Source organism: Somniosus microcephalus, chromosome 14 (genome assembly GCF_052327205.1).
Source record: "Somniosus microcephalus isolate GS21.2 chromosome 14, FLI_Smic_1.0, whole genome shotgun sequence".
Lineage (NCBI taxonomy): Eukaryota > Metazoa > Chordata > Chondrichthyes > Squaliformes > Somniosidae > Somniosus > Somniosus microcephalus.
The window spans coordinates 68,929,484-68,950,539 of record NC_141000.1 but is presented as its reverse complement, the minus strand read 5'-3'; the positions used below and the strand labels follow the sequence as shown (position 1 = coordinate 68,950,539).

Here is a 21,056-nt window from a genome sequence, read left to right as displayed (position 1 = left end):
CGTGCCTTCCATAAATGCAAAGGCTTGATCACGTCCAAGGAAGTTTTGGCTCATTACAACCCATCACTGCCAATCAGACTGGCGTGCGATGCATCCCCTTACGGTGTAGGAGCGGTATTATCGCATAGATTCCCCGATGGCTCGGAGCGGCCGATAGCTTTTGCGTCACGCTCATTGAACTCAGCTGAGCGTAACTATGTCCAGATCGACAGGGAAGCACTCAGCCTGGTATGGGGAGTGAAAAAATTCAACCATTACCTACACGGACAAAAATTTACCTTGTTGACTGACCATCAACCCCTCGTCTCCATATTCAACCCTAAAAAGGGTGTTCCCATTATGACAGCGCAAAGGCTACAGAGGTGGTCCCTTTTTCTAGGGGCACACCAATATGACATAGAATACAAAGGATCAAAACAGCATGGGAATGCTGACGGTTTATCGCGCCTACCGTTGCCAACGGTAGAAGAGGCACCTACAGTGGACCCAGTGGAGATGTTCCACTCAACCATAGTAGAATGTCTACCAGTAACAAATTCTGCCATTGAAAAGGAAACGAGAAATGACCCGACTCTCTCTCGAGTCTACGATTTAACGGTGAAGGGATGGCCAGCACATGGCGAACCACTGTTGCCAGCATTCTCGCAAAGAAGAGAACAGCTGTCAGTGTGCCGAGGAACCTTGATGTGTGGATCCAGAGTGGTGATTCCACCCAAACTCCAGGATAAAGTGCTAAAGGAGCTTCACGAGGGGCATCTGGGTGGAGTGAAAATGAAGAACCTAGCCAGAGCGTTTGTGTGGTGGCCAGGTATCGATGGAGACATCGAAGAACTGACCAAGAGCTGCCTAGGATGCCAGAAGGTCCAAAACGCCCCACCACAAGCCCCTCTACATCCATGGGAGTGGCCCTCATCTCCATGGCAAAGGGTACACATCGACTTTGCTGGTCCATTTATGGACTCAATGTTCTTAATCGCGGTTGATGCACACTCCAAGTGGCCGGAGGTAATAAAGATGTCCTCCACCACCACGGAAAAAACCATCACAGTATTAAGGACCATATTTGCCAGGAATGGGCTGCCTGAACAGATCTGTTCTGATAATGGACCGCAATTTGTGTCCGAAGAATTCAGGAAGTTCTTAAAAAAACAATGGGGTTAAGCACTACACGTCCGCCCCATACCATCCCGCCACCAATGGATTGGCTGAAAGGTTTGTCCAGACCTTCAAGAAGGCCATAAAGGCCATGGGTAATGAAGACATAAATCTTCAGCATAAGGTAGATAACTTCTTGTTTGCATACAGGAATGCAACACATGTGGTTACAAACCAAACTCCCGCCATGATGTTCTTCAATAGAAGCCTAAGATGCCGGCTGGATTTGATCAAGCCAAACATCAGAAGGGACGTGGAGAACCGGCAATTTCAAGGCATGAATGAAAGGCCAACTAGAACCTTCCAGATAGGTCAACAAGTTTTGGCCCGGGACTACCGTACCGAGAAATGGCAGCCTGGAACTATTTGCACACAACTAGGACCGCTGATGTATACTGTGGACATTGGAGAAAGCATAATAAGGCGCCATGCTGACCAGATCATAGTCATCTGAAAAGGGACAACCTACAACACAACTCTATACGCCTAATGATGAAGCAGAGATACCCATAGTATCTACCTCCGATCCGGTGATACTGGAACCAGATGAACCCGACACTGGCATTCAAGCCGAATCGACCTTGCCAAAAGAACCTACTACACCACCAAAAACTACTACACCACCGAGGCGTTATCCGGACCGAGTCAGGAAGCCTCCAGAGAGACTGACTTATAATTGATTAACTACAGCAAATGTGTAGATTATTGTTCTTGTAACATGTTAATTAATGATTACTTAAAATGTTATGTACTGGTTGTCTAAAAGGGGAAGAATTGTGGTGTATGTGCCTTTAAGAGCCCCCTGTGTACTGTAATGCCGGTAATGGCCACTCGGGCTATATAAGCCTGTATAGTGTCTTGTATCTGTTAGTTCACCTCCAGACTTTGTTCAGTAAACACCTGTGAACCCAACTCCTGCATTCCGTGTCTCCATTAACACACGGATACAACAAAAAATGTAATAGAAAAACATCTAGAAACTGAAAATATAATGAAGAGTACTCAGCACGGATTCCAAAAGGGAAGGTTATGCTTGACCAACCTTATTGAATTCTTTGAAGAAGTAATAGATGGGTAGATCAGAGTAATGCAGTAGATGTAATATATTTGGATTTCCAAAAGGCCTTTGATATGGTACTGTGTAGTAGACTCATGACTAAGGTAAGAACATGTGGATTCAGGAGACAAGTAGCAGAATGGATAGCAAGCTGGCTACAAAACAAAAAACAGAGATTAGGGGTTAAAGGTAGTTACAGGAAACTTTGATTTATCCGGAGGTTATATGTCCGGAATACTCGATCTAACGGCAAAAATCAGGAGCCGTTTTCTATAAGATTTTTTTAGTTCTCGTTGCTTTTTTCCCCCCCCAGTCAGGCACTGCAAGGTCTGTAGCTATAGCAACAGCTTCAGCTAGAGACGCTTGCAGCTGCAGCCGACTGTTTAGAAGCTGTTGCTAAGCAACAGTATTTGTTGTCGGCTACGGAGATGAAAACCTCCGTATGCTTCTACATTAACTTTGTATGTCCGGCAGTTTTGATAGATCGGCAACAGCTCGGTCCCGTCGGTGCCGGATATCACAAAGTTTCCTGTACTCAGACTGGCAAAAGATGGGAAGTGGTGTTCCACATGAATTGGTGCTGGGACCACTGTTGTTCACCATTTACATAAACAATTTGGACCCTGGAATCGGAAGTACAATGTCAAAATTTGTGGATGACACCAAATTGGAGGCTATAGTTAATGCAGAGTAGGACTGTGACAAAATACAGGAAGACATAAATAAACTTGCAGAATGGGCTTGTAATTGTCAAATGAACTTCAATATAGATGTGTGATGTGGTACATTTTGGTAGAAAGAATAAGGAGGCTACATACTCTTTGGAATATAAGGCTGGAATTTTGCCGGCGCACAGAGGGCGGGCTTGGAGGCGAGTCCGCTATCAAAATAGCAAAGATTGATAGCGGATAGGAAACCCGCTGTCAACCTGCCTCCACGCGAGTCTCCCAGGTGTCGGGTTTGTCAGTGGGGAACTGACCCGACACCAAGCGACGGGGGAGACATTTGAGCTCATTAAATGGCTTGTTAAGAGTCAATTTAATGCTATTTTGAGGCTTCCTTCCAATTTTACGTGCTCTCCCACGGGTTAACCGCTGCTCGGGGAACACGCCAGCTCACCCTGGCATGAGTTGAGTCTGCTCTGATGTATCTGATAAGCTGACAGCTGCAGAAGTGGTGTAAAGGATGCCAGTTGCAGATGGTCAGTTTCAGAGCGCAGAAACTGTTGGTTAATGCATTTGTAAGACATATAGGGCTAAAAATTCAGTTTGGGGCGCCAAGCTCGCCTGGGCGCTGGAATTACCGCTGCGTGTGGAGCCACTTGCGCCATCCGGATATTCAGTTTCTGCGCCCCAAATGGAAGCGGGCCGCTGAACGAGGCTTCCCGTGCCCCGCTTGGGGCGCTGAAACTGAATATCGGCGCGCTAAGGGCCGCAGCGCCACACGCTGCGGCACGGCACGCTGCGGTACTGCAGGCCTTCCTCCCACTGTTAAGGGGGAGATGCCTGCAACAGCGCGATCCCCGCTCGCGAGTGCCGGCAAATGAGCCCGGCACCAAGGAGAAGTGCCGGGCTCTCGGGGAAACAGCCGGCAATGCCGCAGGGGGTTGGTGTAGGAGGCCGGGGACGGAGGTGCGGGCAGGTGGGCGCTGAAAAAGCGGCCGGCCGCACCTCCACCTTAACTAGCGCCACTACCGCCACAGGTAGGCCCCTGTGTACCGGTCGCTATTTGCAGCCGGCGCTGAGGAGGCGGGCGCGACCAAATATGGCCATCGGGGCGATAGCGGGGCGCTGCGCACACCGATGACGTCATCGGTGGCGGCGCAACGCTACAGGCTAACGCCGCCATTAGCGCCCCGCTAAATATCGCGGTAGGTGTGGCCAGTGGCGCAAAAGCCTCTGAGTGCCCTCTTTGGGCGCAACCTGATGGCGCAGGCCACTGAATTTCTAGGCCATAGAGATTTCTTTAGCTTGTCAGTGTTTAGAGGCAACTGTATGTCCAGTGCCACCTCATTGGAACAACCTCTCTCACCATTGACTGATCGCTTCTATCATCCCACCTGCCGCTACCATCTATTGCAGCAACATCAGTGCCCTCAAAAAAAAAAAAAAAAAAAAAAAAAAAAAAAAAAAAAAAAAAATCAGACCTTGGTCCTCTGAATCCTTCCACGATCAGCCCCAACACCAGGCACACCAACATCACCAGCCTTCTCCGCCATCACCTGATGCTGCACAGGACACAGGGCATCAGCCCCTGAAAACCTTGCTGCCTGGGAGGCCAGCAATGGCATCACCATGGCCAGATTAACTTCACTTGACGCTGTAAAACCTGGCTGCCACATGATGCGCCAGATTGACACCATCCCACACCAGCACCATAAAGCATCCCTTTAATGTCCAAGCCATTCCATGCACACTCATCACTGTAGCGCGGGGGTGTTGGGTTGGTGGGGCGGGGGGGTGGAAAAGTTATGTCTCAACATTCACTGGAACTCAGTAAGACACTTCTCAAGGTGCGCACAGATCTGTCCAATAAGCGGCTGTGTTGAAAATATAGATTTACAGTAATTGTATGACAACACATTACCAGAAACTTCACATGGACATTGGTTAAACCTCTCAAGTGCCTACTCTTGTGTGTTGTTAGTTGGTATGCTTGCAGTAGGATGAGGGTGAGTGGGAGGGGTGGCTAGTGAGATGGGGAAGTAATAATGTAGATAAGATAGGGTTGGGTGGAGGTGCAAAGTAAGTTGGTGTAAGTAAGGATGTGCAGGAGAAGGGTATGGAAGGCAGAGTGATGGGGATGTGCTGAGTGGCGCAGCAGGGTGAGTTTGAGTGTGGCTTTGCAGTAACATTTCATGATCCATTGAGATCATTGAAAGGTTGGGGCCACTGCAGCCAGGGACCCCTGACGACATCCCTGCTTTTGCGCTCCTGTGCAATGTGCAACCAGGTTGCGTTGTTGTCCTAAGGAGGTCTCTTCCGCCCTTGGAAGGGAAGAGAACCTCCCTGCGTGCTGTGACTCCCTCCATAACCATATGAAGGGAGTCATTGGAGAGCCTGGATGCAAGCGTCCACCTTTGTGCGGTGCGTGTCAGTTTTTGCAGCACCTCAATGCTGTAGAACACTGACAGAACTGTCAAACTCAATGTGGCCGTGGTCCCTTTAAAGAGACCGGCTGATGACGCGTCATCAAATGGCGTCAACAGACCCGCTTCCTGTTAATTGGCTGGGAAGCCGCAGGGCGGGCTTAACAAGGCCAATCAAGGGAAAATTCCTTTGACAGAGCAGCTGCAGCTGGGAGCAGGACCGGAACCCGGAAACCAGCTCTCCCGCCACCATCCCGACACCGCTGAGAAAATCCAGCCTTAAGTGTCTAAATGGAGTAGAGGAAAAGGGGGATACACAAATCACTAAAAATGGCGATGCAGGTTGACAAGACCGTAACAAAAAGCAAACAAAGCACTGGGGTTTATTTCTGGAGGGATAGAATTGAAAACGGAGAAGTTATGTTAAACTTGTATAGAACCTTGGTTAGAACACACTTGAATACTGTGAACAGTTCTGGTCTCCATATTATGAAAAGGATATAGAGGCACTGGAGAAGGTACAAAAATGATTTTCTAGAATGATACCAGAACTGAGAGGTTATACCGATCAGGAAAGATTGAACAGGCTGGGGCTCTTTTTTCTAGATAAGAGAAGTCTAAGGGGTGACCTGTTAGAAATCTTTAAGCTTATGAAAAGGTTTGATAGGGCAGAGAAGATGGTTTCACTGGTGGGCGAGACCAGAATTAGGGTCCATAAATATCAGATAGTAACTAATAAATCCAATAGGGAATTCAGGAGAATCCTCTTTACCCAGAGAATGGTTAGAATGTGGAACTCGCTACCATAAGGAGTAGTTGAGGCGAATAGCGTAAATGCATTTAAGGGGAAGCTAGATGAACACATGAGGGGGAAAGGAATAGAAGGATATGGTGATTGGGTTAGATGAGGAAGGGCTGTAGGAGGCTCGTGTGGAGCATGGACCCGATGGGCTGAATTGCCTGTTTCTGTGCTGTAAATACAATGAAACTATGCTACGTAATACATTGGAGAATCCTGAAGGAAATGGGATAAAATATAGCGGAGGCCCTCAAAATTATATTTCAGGGTTCTATTGAGAATGGCTGTGTACTGGAGGACTGGAGAGTAGCTAATACTCATTTTTAAAAAGGGAGACAGGTATCTTGTGTAATTACAGACTAGTTAACATCTGTGGTAGAGAAGCTTTCAAATATTTAATTAAAGACAAAATTACTAAACATCTGGATGAAGGAAAAAAAATTAGAAGCATCTAACATGGATTTCAGAATGGAAGATAATACGTGACAAGCCCGAATGAATACTATGAGAAGGTGACGGGTATGTTGGATGGGGAAATGCAATGGATATGGTGTATATGGACTTTCAGAAAGCATTTTACAAAGTATCTCACAAAAGAGATGTTTATGAGGTATGAAATTAGGAGCAGGGTAGCAAATTGGATTTCAAAACTCAGAAGGAAGGAAACAGAGGAGGAGTTAACGCCAGTTTCTCAGTGGATGGAAGTGGGTAGCGGTGTCCCACGTGGTTCTGAGACCGCATCTGTTCACTGTATAGCAATGATTTGGATATAGGCCTAGAGGGAATTGCATCTAAATTTGAAGATGATACTAAAATAGGATTTATAGTAATTAATTATGAGGAACAAAGGAAGCTACGAAAGGATATTGACAAAATGATGGAATGGGCAATAAAGATGCCAGATGGAAGTCACTGTCGGTAAACATGAGGTGGTACATTTTTGTCAAAAATGAAAGTAATAATTATACTTTGAATGGGGGAAAGTTGAGTGATGTGAAGGAGCAGAGTGATTTGGAGGTTCAACTTCATAGACATTAAAAACTGCACCCAAAGAAGCTATTGGAATACTGAGATTTTATGACAAGATGTATAGAATATAAAAATCGAGATGTAATAGTGAATCTACTTTAAACCTTAGTAAGATCACAGTTTGAGTACTGAGTGCAAATATGAAGAACGGCTTTAAAATTTGGGACTGTTTTTACTGGAAGAGGTGACTAAGCAGTGATTTGATAGAGGTGTTTTAAAAGGGTTAGAACAGAGTACTGTAGATGGAAAGAATCTGTTTCCAGTGATTGAGGCGTCTAGAACAAGGAGACATAGAGGTTAGATTAAATGTAAGATATTTAGGACAGAGAGCCGGAGAAACTTTTTTACATAATGGGTTGTATAATGTACAGTACTACCAGAATTAGTAATTGAAGCAAAGGCCATGTCAACATTTAATAATAAGTTCGATAGATGATAGAAGGAAAGGGGGATGAAGGGATAGGGGAACAGGGTAGGCACATGGGATGAGGACTACTGCTAATGTGGAGGATAAAAACCAACACTGACTGAAATAAAAGCAGAAAATGCTGGAAATACTCAGCAGGTCAGGCAGCATCTGTGAAGAGAGAAACAGAGTTAACGTTTCAGGTTGATAACCTTTTGTCAGAACTGGTGAAAGGTCATCGACCAGAAACGTTAACGCTGTTTTTCTGTTTTTATTTCAGATTTCCAGCATCCGCAGTATTTTGCTTTTGTACCAACACTGACTGGTTTCTTTATAATTCTATGGTTCCTGTAACGTTTTTTCAGGATGAATCTCGAGAAATGATGGTGTATGTATATCATTCTCTGAAAAACAGCAGAGAAAACCACATGATGGGGGCTGAGGACAATGAAGAAGAAGAAAGTTTTCAGGTAAGAATACTTTTATTTTCTTGACAGTTCTATTAATGTGGTAATATTTACTTGCATTTCAACTTAGGAAGGAGGAAAGGCCAGGATAATTTTAAAATATTCAATCCAACAACAGAAATATAAGAACAGGAATAGGCAATTTAGCCCCTCGAGCCTGTTCTGCCATTCAATGAGATCATGGCTGATCTCTGACCTAACTCCATATACCCACCTTTGACCCATATCCCTTAATACCTTTGGTTAACAGAAATCTATTAATCTCAGATTTAACATTAACAATTGACCCAGCATCAACTGCCGTTTGCGGAAGAGAGTTCCAAACTTCTACCACCCTTTGCGTGTAGAAATATTTCCTAATTTCACTCCTGAAAATCCTGGCTCTAATTTTTAAGCTATGGCCCCTAGTCCTAGATTCCTCAACCAGTAGAAATAGTTTCTTTCTATCTACCCTATCAGTTCCCCTTAATATCTTGAAAACTTCAATCAAATCACTGCTTAATCTTCTAAATTCCAGGGAATACAACCCTGGTTTGTGTATTCTCTTGTAATTTAACCCTTGGAGTCCAGGTATCATTCTAGTAAATCTACGCTGCACTCCCTCCAAGGATAATATATCCTTCCTAAGGTGTGGTTCCCAGAACTGAACACAGTACTCCAGGTGTGGTCTAACCAGGGTTTTGTACAGCTGCAGCATAATTTCTACCCCTTTGTATTCTAATCCTCTAGATATAAAGGCCAGCATTCTATTAGCCTTTTTGATTATTTTTTGAACCTTTCCATGGTATTTTAATGATCTATGTACATGGACCCCTAAGTCTCTATGGACCTCCACTGCTTCTAACTTTTCACCATTTAGAAAGTACTCTGATCTATCCTTTTTAGGTCAAAAGTGGATGACCTCACACATGCCTATATTGAAATCCATTTGCCACAGTTTTGTCCATTCACTTAATCTATTAATATCTCTTTGTAATGTTATGCTCCCATCTACACTGCCTACAATGCTGCCTATCTTTGTTTATCGGCAGACTTGCATATGTGGCTCTCAATCCCATCATCTAAGTCGTTAATAAATACAGTGAATAGTTGAGGCCAATGTTCCCTGAGCGCTGAGCTGGCTTTTCATTATAAAAACCGCGCATGTGCAGTATTTTGAATGGCCCACGCAGCCCCTTAAAGGGTCCACACAGGGCCAAATAAAATTATAGGGAACATTGGTTGAGGCCCCAGCACAGATCCCTGTGGAACGCCACTAGTCACATCTTGCCATTTAGACCTGCCCATTATCCTGACTCTCTGTCTCCTGCCGCTCAGCCAATCTCCTAACCAGGTTGATTTTCCCTCAATTCCATGAGTTTCAATTTTAGCTAACAGTCTGTCATGAGGGATTTTATCGAATGCCTTCTAGAAGTCCATATAAATAACATCTATAGATATTCCCCTGTCCACTACTTTAGTCACCTCTTCAAAAAATTAATTCAGGTTCGTCAGGCATGATCTACCCTTTATAAATCTATGCTAGCTCTCGATGATCAGTGAAAATTTTCAAGGTTTTCAGTCATTCCATTCTTGATTTATAGACGCCTAGTCATTTCTTGACAACAGATGTTAGGGCTATAATTCCCTGATTGCTCCCTCTCGTCTTTCTTAAATAGCGGAGTGACATGTGCAATTTTTCAATCTAAAGAACGGTTTACATAGCAACATAGAAGATAGGAGCAGGAGTAGGCCATTCGGCCCCTCGAGCCTGCTCCGCCATTCAATGAGATCATGGCTGATCACCCAATTTCAATACCCTGTCCCTGCCTTCTCCCCATATCCCTTGATCCCTTTAGCCTTAAGAAATATATCCAACTCCTTCTTGAATATATTTAATGAATTGACCTCCACTGCCTTCTGTGCTAGAGAATTCCACAGGCTCACCACTCTCTGGGTGAAGAAATTCCTCCTCATCTCTGTCCTAAATGGCTTACCCCTTATCCTTAGGCTGTGACCACTGGTTCTGGACTCCCCGGCCATCGGGAACATCCAGTCTGTCCAGTCCTGTTAGAATTTTATAAGTTTCAATGAGATCCCCTCTCATTCTTCTAAACTCCAGCAAGTATAAGCCCAATCGACCCAATCTCTCCTCATACGTCATTCCTGCCATCCCAGGTATCAGTCTGGTGAATCTTCGCTGCACTCCCTCCATGGCAAGAACATCCTTCCTCAGATAAGGTGACCAAAACTGCACACAATAGTCGAGGTGTGGTCTTACCGAGGCCCTGTACAACTGCAGCAAGACATCCTTGTTCTTGCACTCGATCCCTCTCGCTATGAAGGCCAACATACCATTTGCCTTCTTAACTGCCTGCTGCACCTGCATGCTTGCCTTCAGTGACTGGTGCACAAGGACACCCAGGTCTCGTTGCACTTCCCCTTCTCCCAATCTATTGCCGTTCAGATAATAATCTGCCTTCCTGTTTTTGCCACCAAAGTGGATAACCTCGCATTTATCCACATTATACTGCATCTGCCATGCTTCTGCCCAATCACCCAACCTGTCCAAATCATCCTGGAGTTTCTCGGCATCCTCCTCACAGCACACACGCCCACCCAGCTTTGTGTCGTCTGCAAACTTGGAGATATTACATCTAGTTCCCTCGTCTAGATCATCATTTATATATATTGTGAATAGCTGGGGTCCTAGGACTGATCCCTGCGGTACTCCACTAGTCACTGCCTGCCACTTGGAAAAAGAGCCGTTTATTCCAACTCTTGGCTAAAGAACTGGTTGGCAGACAGGAAGCAAAGTCAGTACCTTGCCCCCAATCCCATGTGCCTTAACTTTAAACGCTAATCTCTTATGCGGGACCTTATCGAAAACCTTCTGAAAGTCCAAATACACCACATCCACTGGTTCTCCCTTATCTATTCTACCAGTTACATCCTCAAAAAATTCCAGTAGATTAGTCAAACACGATTTACCTTTTGTAAATCTATGTTGACTTTGTCCGATCCTGTCACTGTTTTCCAAGTGCTCTGCTATTACATCTTTTATAATGGACTCTAGCATTTTCCCCACTACCGATGTCAGGCTTACAATTCCCCGTTTTCTCTCTACCACCTTTTTTGAATAGTGGGGTAACATTAGCTACCCTCCAATCCATGGGAACTGTTCCAGAGTCTATAGAATTTTGGAAGATGACCAGCAATGCATCTACTATTTCTAGGGCCACTTCCTTAAGTACCCTAGGATGTAGATTATCAAGCCCTGGGGATTTATCGGCCTTCAATCCCGTCAATTTCCCTAACACCATTTCCCTACAAATACTGATTTCTTTCAGTTCCTCCCTCTCATTAGACCCTATGTTCTATGGGAGGTTATTTGTGTCCTCCTTTGTGAAGACAGAACCAAAGTATGTATTTAATTGTTCTGCCATTTCTTTGTTCCCCATTATAAATTCCCCTGATTCTGACTGCAAGGGACCTACGCTTGACTTCACCAATCTTTTTCTCTTCACATATATCTATAGAAGCTTTTACAGTCAGTTTTTATGTTCCCTGAAAGCTTACTCTCATACTCTTTTCCCCCTCTTAATTAATCCCTTTGTCCTCTTTTGCTGAATCCTAAACTGCTCCCAGTCCTCAGGTTTACTGCTTTTTCTGGATAATTTATATGTCTTCTCCTTGGGTCTTATGCTATCCCTAATTTCCCTTGTTAGCCACGGTTGAGTCACCTTTTTTGTTTTATTTTTATGCTAAACAGGGATGAACAAATTCTGTAGTTCATCCATGCGATCTTTGAATGTTTGCCATTGCCTCTCCACAGTTAACCCTTTGAGTAACATTCCCCAATCAATCCTACCCAACTCGCGCCTCATACCATCGTAGTTTCCTTTATCTAAATTCAGGACCCTAGTCTCTGAGTCAACTACTTCACTCTCCATCTTAATGAAGAATTCTATCATATGATCGCTCCGACCCAAGGGGCCTCGCACAACAAGATTGCTAATGAATCCTTTCTCATTACATAATACCCAGTCTAAGATGGCCTGATCTCTGGTTGGTTTCTCGACATATTGGTCCAGGAAACCATCTCGTATACACTCCAGGAATTCCTCCTCCACAGTATTGTTACTAATTTGGTTAGCCCAACCTATATGTAGATTAAAGTCACCCATGATAACTGCTGTCCTTATTGCATGCGTCTCTAATTTCCCGTTTAATGCCATCCCCAACCTCCGCACTACTGTTTGGAGGTCTGTATACCACTCCCACTAATGTTTTCTGCCCCTTGGTATTTCCCAGTTCTACCCATACAGATTCCACATCATCGGAGCTAATATCCTTCCTTTCAATTGTGTTAATCCCCTCTTTAACCAGCAATGCTACCCCACCTCCTTTTCTTTTTTGCCTATCTTTCCTGAATATTGAATACCCCTGGATGTTGAGTTCCCAGCCTTGGTCACCCTGGAGCCATGTTTCCGTAATCCCAATCACATCATATCCGTTTACCTCTATTTCCGCAGCTAATTCATCCACCTTATTACGAATGCTCCTCTGAATCATTGCTCATTATTAAATCTAATATGGCCCGCCCCCTTGTTGGTTCTAGGACCTATTGATGCAGAAAACTATCCTGAACCCACTCAAGAAATTCTTTCTGACATGAGCTTATTTACTTATACCAATCTATATGGAAGTTAAAATCCCCCATTAACACCATTTTCTCTTACTACATGCTTGTCTAATCTCTGCATTAATACATTCTGCCACTTCACAGCTGTTACCAGGGGGCCTATACACAACTCCCACTACAGTCTTAAATCCTTTTCTATTTCTTAATTCTACCCATAAAGTCTCCACTGCCTGCTTACCTCTCGTTATATCATAGAAGCCATTTCACCCTTAATCACAAATGCTACTCCTCTCCCTCTAACAGATTCCCTATCCTTCTTGTAGACCTTATAACCTGGTATATTAAGTTCCCAGTTCTGACTGTCTTGCAGCCATGTCTCAACAATGGCTACCATGTCGTACCTTCTAAATTCAATTTGCGTCTGCAATTATTCAGTTTGTTCCTTATACTCTATTTGTGTAAAAAACACTTATTTGGGCCAGTAGCCCTAACCTGTCTTTTTGCTCTAATGTTTTTCTCATACATTTGTAGGGGAAAATGCTAAAGCTATTAGTTTTTTTTATTGATTCAAAATTTAAAAAAAAGTTACGATGAGAGTTATTCTTTAAAGTAAAAGAATGCTTCTTGTGGTTTAACGGTTAAGTGCCCAGCCCATTATGGTACAAAGTCATACAACCCATAATGAACATAGGAATAGGAGCAGGCTATTCAGTCTCTTGAGCCTGTTCAACCATTGTATTAGATGATGGTTGATCCACACCACCACTCCATTTACTCGCCATTGCGCCAGATCCCTAGATACCCTTACTTAACAAAAATCTGTCGATCTCAGTCTTGAAAATTTCAGTTGTCCCAGCATTCGCAGCCTTTTGGGGAGTGTGTTCTAGATTTCCACTACCTTATGTGTGGAAAAAGTGCTCCCAGATGTCACTCTTGAATGGGTTTACTCTACTTTTAAGATTGTGCATTCTTGTTCTGGATTCCCCCACCAGAGGAAATAGTTTCTCTGTATCTACCCGATCGAACACCTTTATCATTTTAAACACCTCGATTAGATCACTTCTCAACCGTCTAAACTCAAGGGAATACAAGCCAAGTTTAAGCAACTTGTATTCATAGTTTTACCATTTCAGCCCTGATATCATTTGTGCTGTATACCCTCTAATATATCCTATCTGTGGTGCACTGTCTAAAACTGAATGCAGGACTCCAGATGGGGTCTGACCAAAGCTGTGCACAACTGAAGCATAACTTCCTTCCCTTTGCATTCCAGCCCCCTTTAAGATGAAGGCCAACATTCCGTTAGCCTTTCTGATTACTTTTTGTACCTGTCTACTAGATTTCAGTGGTTTGTGTACCTGGTTGCTAATCTCAGCCAGGCAGTGCTACAGTTGGCCTTGGTGCCTGGTGCTAATTAAAGCAGAAATCTGCCAATGTTCCAGATCCTGATTGCTATCCAGTGACTTCTAATGGAAAGTGCATGTAGAAGGCTGTTGCATGTAGACTGTATTACACTTGGGCATGATGCAGCCCACAGTTGAATAGCCTGCTGAAATCTGATGCTTAGGCTCACATACTGCTCTAGCATAATTCACCACCTTTAAAAAGTGGAGAGAAAAGGAGGGGCCAGCACAGTAGAGGATGTTGTCTTTTTCAGTTGTCTCAACATTCCTTTATCACTAGTAATTGAAATCGATCCGATTTTGTTGGTGACAATATCAAAACTGTGCTGTATTACATTGTATATTAACAATAGTCCAGTTACTCGTTGCAATGTTAGATTGCCTTCTGTAGGTGGAATGTCAATGGAATTTGCTTCAGACTCCATGTAAAAACCTCAGTAATTCATCAAAAACATTATGTAGAAAGGGTCAGAAACCAAACAAATTTTAATTTAGAACTGATAAAATGTGATTTCCTTTTTGTTATATGAATATTCACAGTAAAGGCATTTAGATATATACCAACACCAATGGAGAAATAAAAAACATTAAGTTTTTTTTATGCCTAAATCTTTGGGGATTTGAAGTTGCTGACATACTGCCTTGTTGCCACTGGGGGGTGCAAGTGAGCTTTGTTCAATCGAACTGTCTCAGGACAGTTGCAGCGAGTTAGTACTGCATGTGGCTGCTGAAGCTTTAGCAAATGTTATTAATGACTAGTCTGTTCTATGTTGTTAATTAAAGATTATGTGCTCCACTTCAGCACTTTCTAGGCACACATTTTTGTGCAAGATGTTTTCACAAAGGAAAAATAGTTTAAATATAACAACAGAGATTGAATTCCAGCCATGAGAGTTATACAGGCAAGAATTTAACCATGATTTCCATTAAAATTAAATTATTTTCTCGTCTGTACTAGACAAGGGAAAACAAGTTTAAATCTGTTGGATTAGTATTTAAAGAGTTGCCTGGAATTACCCCCGCCTAATTGCATAACGCTGCACCAGTCTATATTGAAAGACACCTGTTACACATGGGCCCATTTCCCCAATCCATGTCGATCTGTTTTTTTCATTCACGGGATGTGGGCGTCTCTGGCAAGCCTAGCATTTAGAGAAGGTGGTGGTGAGCCACCGACTTAAACCTCTGCAGTCCGCGTGGTGAAGGTACGCCCACAGTGCCATTCGGTAGAGATTGCCAGGATTTTGACTCCACAACGATGAAGGATCGGCGATAGATTTTCCAAGTCAGGATGGTGTGTGATTTGGAGGGGAACTTGGAGGTGGTGGTGTTCCCATTCACCTGCTGCCCTTGTCCTTCTAGGTGGAAGAGGTTGCGGGTTTGGGAGGTGCCGAAGAAGCCTTGGCGAGTTGCTGCAGTGCATCTTGTAGATGGTACACACTGCAGCCACGGTACGCCGGTGGTGGAGGGAGTGAATGTTTAAGGTGGTGGATGGGGTGCCAATCAAACGGGTTGCTTTGTCCTGGATGGTGTTGAGCCTCTTGAGTGTTGTTGGAGCTGCACTCATCCAGGCAAGTGGAGAGTATTCCATCACACTCCTGAATTGTGCCTTGTAGATGGTGGAAAGGCTTTGGGGAGTCAGGAGGTGAGACACTCGCCACAGAATACCCAGTCTCTGACCTGATCTTGTACCCACAGATTTATGTGGCTGATCCAGTTAAGTTTCTTGCCAATGGTAACCCCATGAATGTTGATGGTGGGGGATTTGACGATGATAATGCCATTAAATATCAATGGGAGGTGGTTAGACTCTCTCTTGTTGGAAATGGTCATTGCCTGGCACTTGTGTGGCGGGAATGTTACCTGCCACTTATCAACCCAAGTCTGAATGTTGTCCAGGCCTTGCTGCATGTGGGCATGGACTGCTTCATTATCTGAGGAATTGCGAATGGAACTGAACACTGCACTCATCAGCGAACATCCCCACTTCTGACCTTATGATGGAGGGAAGGTAATTGATGAAGCAGCTGAAGATGGTTGGGCCTAGGACACTGCCCTGATGAACTCCTGCAGTGATGTCCTGGGGCTGAGATGATTGGCCTCCAACAACCACAACCATGTTCTTTTGTGCTAGGTATGACTCCAGCCAGTGGAGAGTTTTTCCCCTGATTCCTATTGACTTCAATTTTACAAGGGCTCCTTGATGCCACACTCAGTCAAATGCTGCCTTGATGCCAAGGGCAGTCACTCTCACCTTACCTATTGAAATTCAGCTCTTTTGTCAATGTTTGGACTAAGGCTGTAATGAGGTCTGGAGCCGAGTGGTTCTGGCGAAATCCAAACTGAGCATTGGTGAGCAGATTATTGGTGAGTAAGTGCTGCTGCTTGATAGCACTGTCGACGACATCTTCCATCACTTTGCTGATGATTGAGAGATGGGGCAATAATTGGCCATGTTGGATTTGTCCTGCTTTTTGTGGACAGGACATAGCTGCAATTTTCTACTTTTTCAGGTAGATGCCAGTGTTGTAGCTGTACTGGATCAGCTTGACTAGAGGCACAGCTCGTTCTGGAGCACAAGTCTTCAGCACTACAGCTGGGATGTTGTCGGGGCCCATAGCATTTGCTATATCTAGTACACTCAGCTGTTTCTTGATATCACGTGTAGTGAATCGAATTGGCTGAAGACTGGCATCTGTGATGATGGGGACCTCAGGAGGAGGCTGAGGTGGATCATCCACTCGGCACTTCTGGCTGAAGATGGTTGCAAACGCTTCAGCCCTGTCTTTGCACACATGTGCTGGGTTCCGCCATCGTTGATAGTGAGTGGATGAAATGGTGTGTTTCCATCACCGATGAGACTTGCCAATATATCTCAACAGTTATTCACTTATGGTTTTACTTCAATTCTGCAAGGTTGCATTCCGCTCCCTTTTTTTGGTGATCACGGCTGATCTACATGGGGGCAATTAAGTGGTTTAGAAAGCTGGTAGAAGTGTGGGAATTCTCAAGAAACCATGGCTCCATTTATCACCATTAGCAGTTTTGGTGTTCTAATCTAGTGATGGAATACTGGAACCCATGCTTGTTATGAATGTGTGGATTATGTTTCATTTTTAGGCAGAATTCAAATGATAGTTACTGATGAAGAGCTATTTGATGCTAGATCAGAATGGTTTATGCATTTGAATTTTTAATGACTGCATCAATATAAATTGCAGGAGTTTCTTGGAAGCTGCATGAGCTCCAATGCATAAGTATATATTTGTATTGTTGATGGTGGCACTGTATTTATGAATTCTAATAATGTTAAGTTTCTGGGAAACTGACTAAAAAAGAATTGAGCACCGTCCACATCCCGAGAACAAAAAATAGCCAGGATATTGAGAAAGCACAGTAGTTGCTCTGAAAATCTGGTGACAGGAAACTCATGTGAGATTCCTCACTTGAGGGATAAGGCATGATAAGAGACATTGATACCAAATGAGAATGAGATGATGAAAAGACTTTGTTTATCTCCAGAGCTATTTCTTAGGAAGAATATATATCCCATTATTGCCCATTGTATTTGTGTAATATATTGCACTCTTCAGTACTTGGACGATTTGCGCTTCATGTCTCTGTTTAAATCTACGTGTATTAATTATTGTAGTCTGTAGGAGTTTAATATCTGCCAGTTCAAAGTGTGGTAGCATAAGATTACATTTATTCCAGTAAACAGGTTATTGCAAGTAGGTTAATTGTTAATCCTCAGTTCATCCACCTCTGTGAAGGGTGGTTTCCAGATTCTAGGGGATTAAGTCTCTCGAACTGTATAAATCCATTGAGAGCGAAAACTGTTCTCTGCAAATCCAAAATTACAATACTCTCTGAATCAGTACAGTCCAAACCTATTTAAAGGATGACCTACTGCATGCTAGATTCTATCTGCTACGGTATTAGAGAGATGTGGTCATGGAGATATGGTCCTGTAAAAGATTATGACTTAAGCAGTACCGTAAAATTTGCTAATGCTTAAGCCAGATCTCTGATATTATGCCAAGTACACAAGACCTGGTGAAGCTGCAGCTTGGCATTCAATACCTACTTCGAGTATCAGCAGTAAATCTTTGTACAGGAAACTTTGTGTTATCCGGAGGCTAAATGTCCGGCAAGCTTGAGCCACCGGCAAAAGTCAGGAGCCGTTTTGTTAGGTTTTTTTTCTTCTCGTAGCTTTTTTTTCAACAGTCAGGCTCTGCAAAGTCTCTCTGAAGCTGTTGCTAAGCTACAGAGACGCTTCCAAGGTCCGGCCGACTGTTTAGAAGCTGTTGCTAAACAACAGTGTTTGTTGCCAGATACGGATGCTTCAACATTAACGCTGGTTTGTCCGGCAGTTTTGAGGGAACGGCAACAGCTCGGTCCCGTCGGTGCCAGATAGCACAAAGTTTCCTGTACACTGCTTTTCATTCTGCCTCATTTTTTGAATGACGCCTACTTTTTGTATGTGTTTTAGAATGAGGACACTAATCAGCTGCTGTTCTCTCCTTTCAAAAGAATTTCAAAATCCCAGAAAGAGGCATATACTGTATGTAAAGTGGGATGAGAAAAGATCACTGCCATGCACCCTGTATGGTACCAAACTCTTAAACTGACAGTGTCCCCTTGGTTTTTCCCCCTCATTTTGATGACTGTTTAATTTCTTTCAAAGAATGAAGATGATCAATGTAGCTAATTTAACATTATTATGCTAATACAAATATGTAATCATTCTAATAGAGGAAATTGAATCTTAATAGCAGTCTCCTGCCTCTTTACATGTTAGTTATCTATAAAACAATTTTCCTCATTCTGAAATGGATGCATTTGTCTTGTGTGAAATTTCTTATCTTTTTTAGAAGACTGGAGAGTAATTATAGCATAAACACTGATTATTATGGACAAACAGAAACCCTTTCCTTCAATGGTATAGCTGCCATCTTTGGATTTTCATTGCATTTCATCATTTGCATTTTAGAAAAACTAATATATATTACATTAATAACAATTTATCATTTGTGTGAAGAGGCTGCTTCATTTAGTAAAAAATTATTATTCCAAAATTATTTTTTTCCCTCCTTCTCCATTCAGGCTCATGGCTTGAGATTTCCTTGGTCTCACTTGGAGGCACTGAAACAACTTTGGACAGGTGACACTGTTCCTGTGAGAGATCTCAAGGTAGACTCGGATAAAGCTAAAGAAAATCTTGCATTGTGTTTGTGGACAGAAAATTTAATTGAAGTGAGCTAAGTAAAATGAACTATCATTTGAGTTGGCTCGTTGTAGTTTGAGTGCCTTTTACTGTTCTATATCACAATAAAAACATGGAACTGAAAATGTCTGCTTTTTGGAGTATTCATCTTACTGCAAAGATGTACAGAATTTGCAAAAAGAATTCCCAAAGTTTCATGGCATGTATAGGAAATAAAATGAATATATTACCTTTACATATTCAGAAGTGTTTCAGCTGATGCACAGGTTCAATGTTTTTTCAGTACCATTATTATGCAGTCCATGATGTTGCAATCCATGATGTAATACTGAGAAAATACGATTTTGTAGTGATATCCTCTCCTGTCCTCCATATAGAATATGTTCCGTCATTGTAGAAATCGCTCTGCTTGTATGTCTACCTCCTTTTTAACAAAATGATACATATGTATATGTTTTACCAACATTTTCTATTGATTCCCATTGTTTGGATCAAAAATCTTTTAGGTACCTGTTGGATATGATACTTAACTAATGAGCAGAACTAACCAAAAAGTAATTCGGTAGAATTTTTAATAATGAAATTAAAAATACTAAACTCTAGCTCCAACAAAATTTTCTATATCCCTGCAGACAGATCCACTGTGATAAACTGAATCCTTAATTAGAACACACTAGATGGATCCCATTGAGTTTGTAATTCTGTATTGATACTGCCAAAATGTAGTATGTAGCTGTGAAATTGTTGATACACAGCAGTGCGCACAGCAACCTGTGTTTACCTTTGGTACTGACCTAGATGCTTAATCTAGGTGACTCATACTGCAACAATACTTGTTTGAAACCTAATAATGTTTCATACCTTTGTCATGCTTAGAATATGTGAACTTCCTGAAGATGACTGAATCTTTAGAGAGCCCCATGTTTCTCGGGGTGGACACGCCTAATTTTGTAAGGGAAGAATCCTGAAGCACTTGAGCAAATGATATTTAAAAAAGAAATTAAAACCTGCATTTGCTCAAAGCTTCTTTACATAACGCATCCACTTTGAGTGATCTAATTCAGTAGCGCTCAAAACTTTAAGGTGGATGGCCACTTTTTCAGGCTCTGTTGAAATTTTCTGTCTCTCACCCTTCTAGTTCATTGATTTTTAAACTGGGTTCTGTGGATCCAGGGGTTTCTGCAAAAAGGTTCTTGGGTGGCAGGGGGTGGGTGGTCTGACGTCATCAGCTTTCTTCCATCTGTGGCCAGGCATACCACATGCCGTATCTGGAGAATTCTGTATTCTGTATTTTTTCTGCATTTGTTGACATAGTGTGTTATTTCTGTTGCTGTCTTTTAATAAAAGAAACATTTACTGCAATTACGATAGTGTTTTCCTTGGGTAGCTGATATTTACCGTTGGAAAGTAAGGTAGGTGGTCCATGGAAGTGCATCAATATTTTCAGGGGGGTGCCTAGATTGAAAAGATTGGAAACTGCTGTTCTAATTAAAGGAGAATAGGACTGGTAACTCGGCAGCAAAAAAATAGTTCATACGTATGTTTTCTTTTTGTTTCTCTTCATTTTGGAGTTTCTCTAATCCTCTTCCTTCACTTCGGATTCTCTCCCAACCTCCTTTCATGCAGGTCTCTTTCCTCCGCTTCTCCCTTTCTCTCCACTTCTTTCTCCTCTTCAACTGCTCTGTCCCCCTCCTTTGGCTACTTTTGTGTGTATCTTATCCATCCATTTCTGTTCATTTTCTCTCCCCTCCGGTTTTCCTTTTTTAGCCGCCCGTTTCTTATCCCTCTCCTGTTTGACTCT

At 42.9% G+C, this 21,056-nt stretch overlaps 1 protein-coding gene across 5 annotated transcripts in view; it reads left to right on the top strand.

Moving 5' to 3' along the window:
* The window catches only part of riox2 (ribosomal oxygenase 2), a 46,462-nt gene extending 25,845 nt beyond the window's left edge, over positions 1–20,617 (top strand). For all 5 annotated transcript variants that reach the window (XM_086006609.1, XM_086006606.1, XM_086006604.1 and 2 more), the window contains exons 9-10: positions 7,900–8,004; positions 19,135–20,617. In XM_086006609.1, coding sequence (XP_085862735.1) covers positions 7,900–8,004; positions 19,135–19,293 — 264 coding nt within the window. In that variant the 3' untranslated portion in view covers positions 19,294–20,617. The remainder of the gene's footprint in view (positions 1–7,899; positions 8,005–19,134) is intronic.
* Positions 20,618–21,056: the final 439 nt, after the last annotated feature.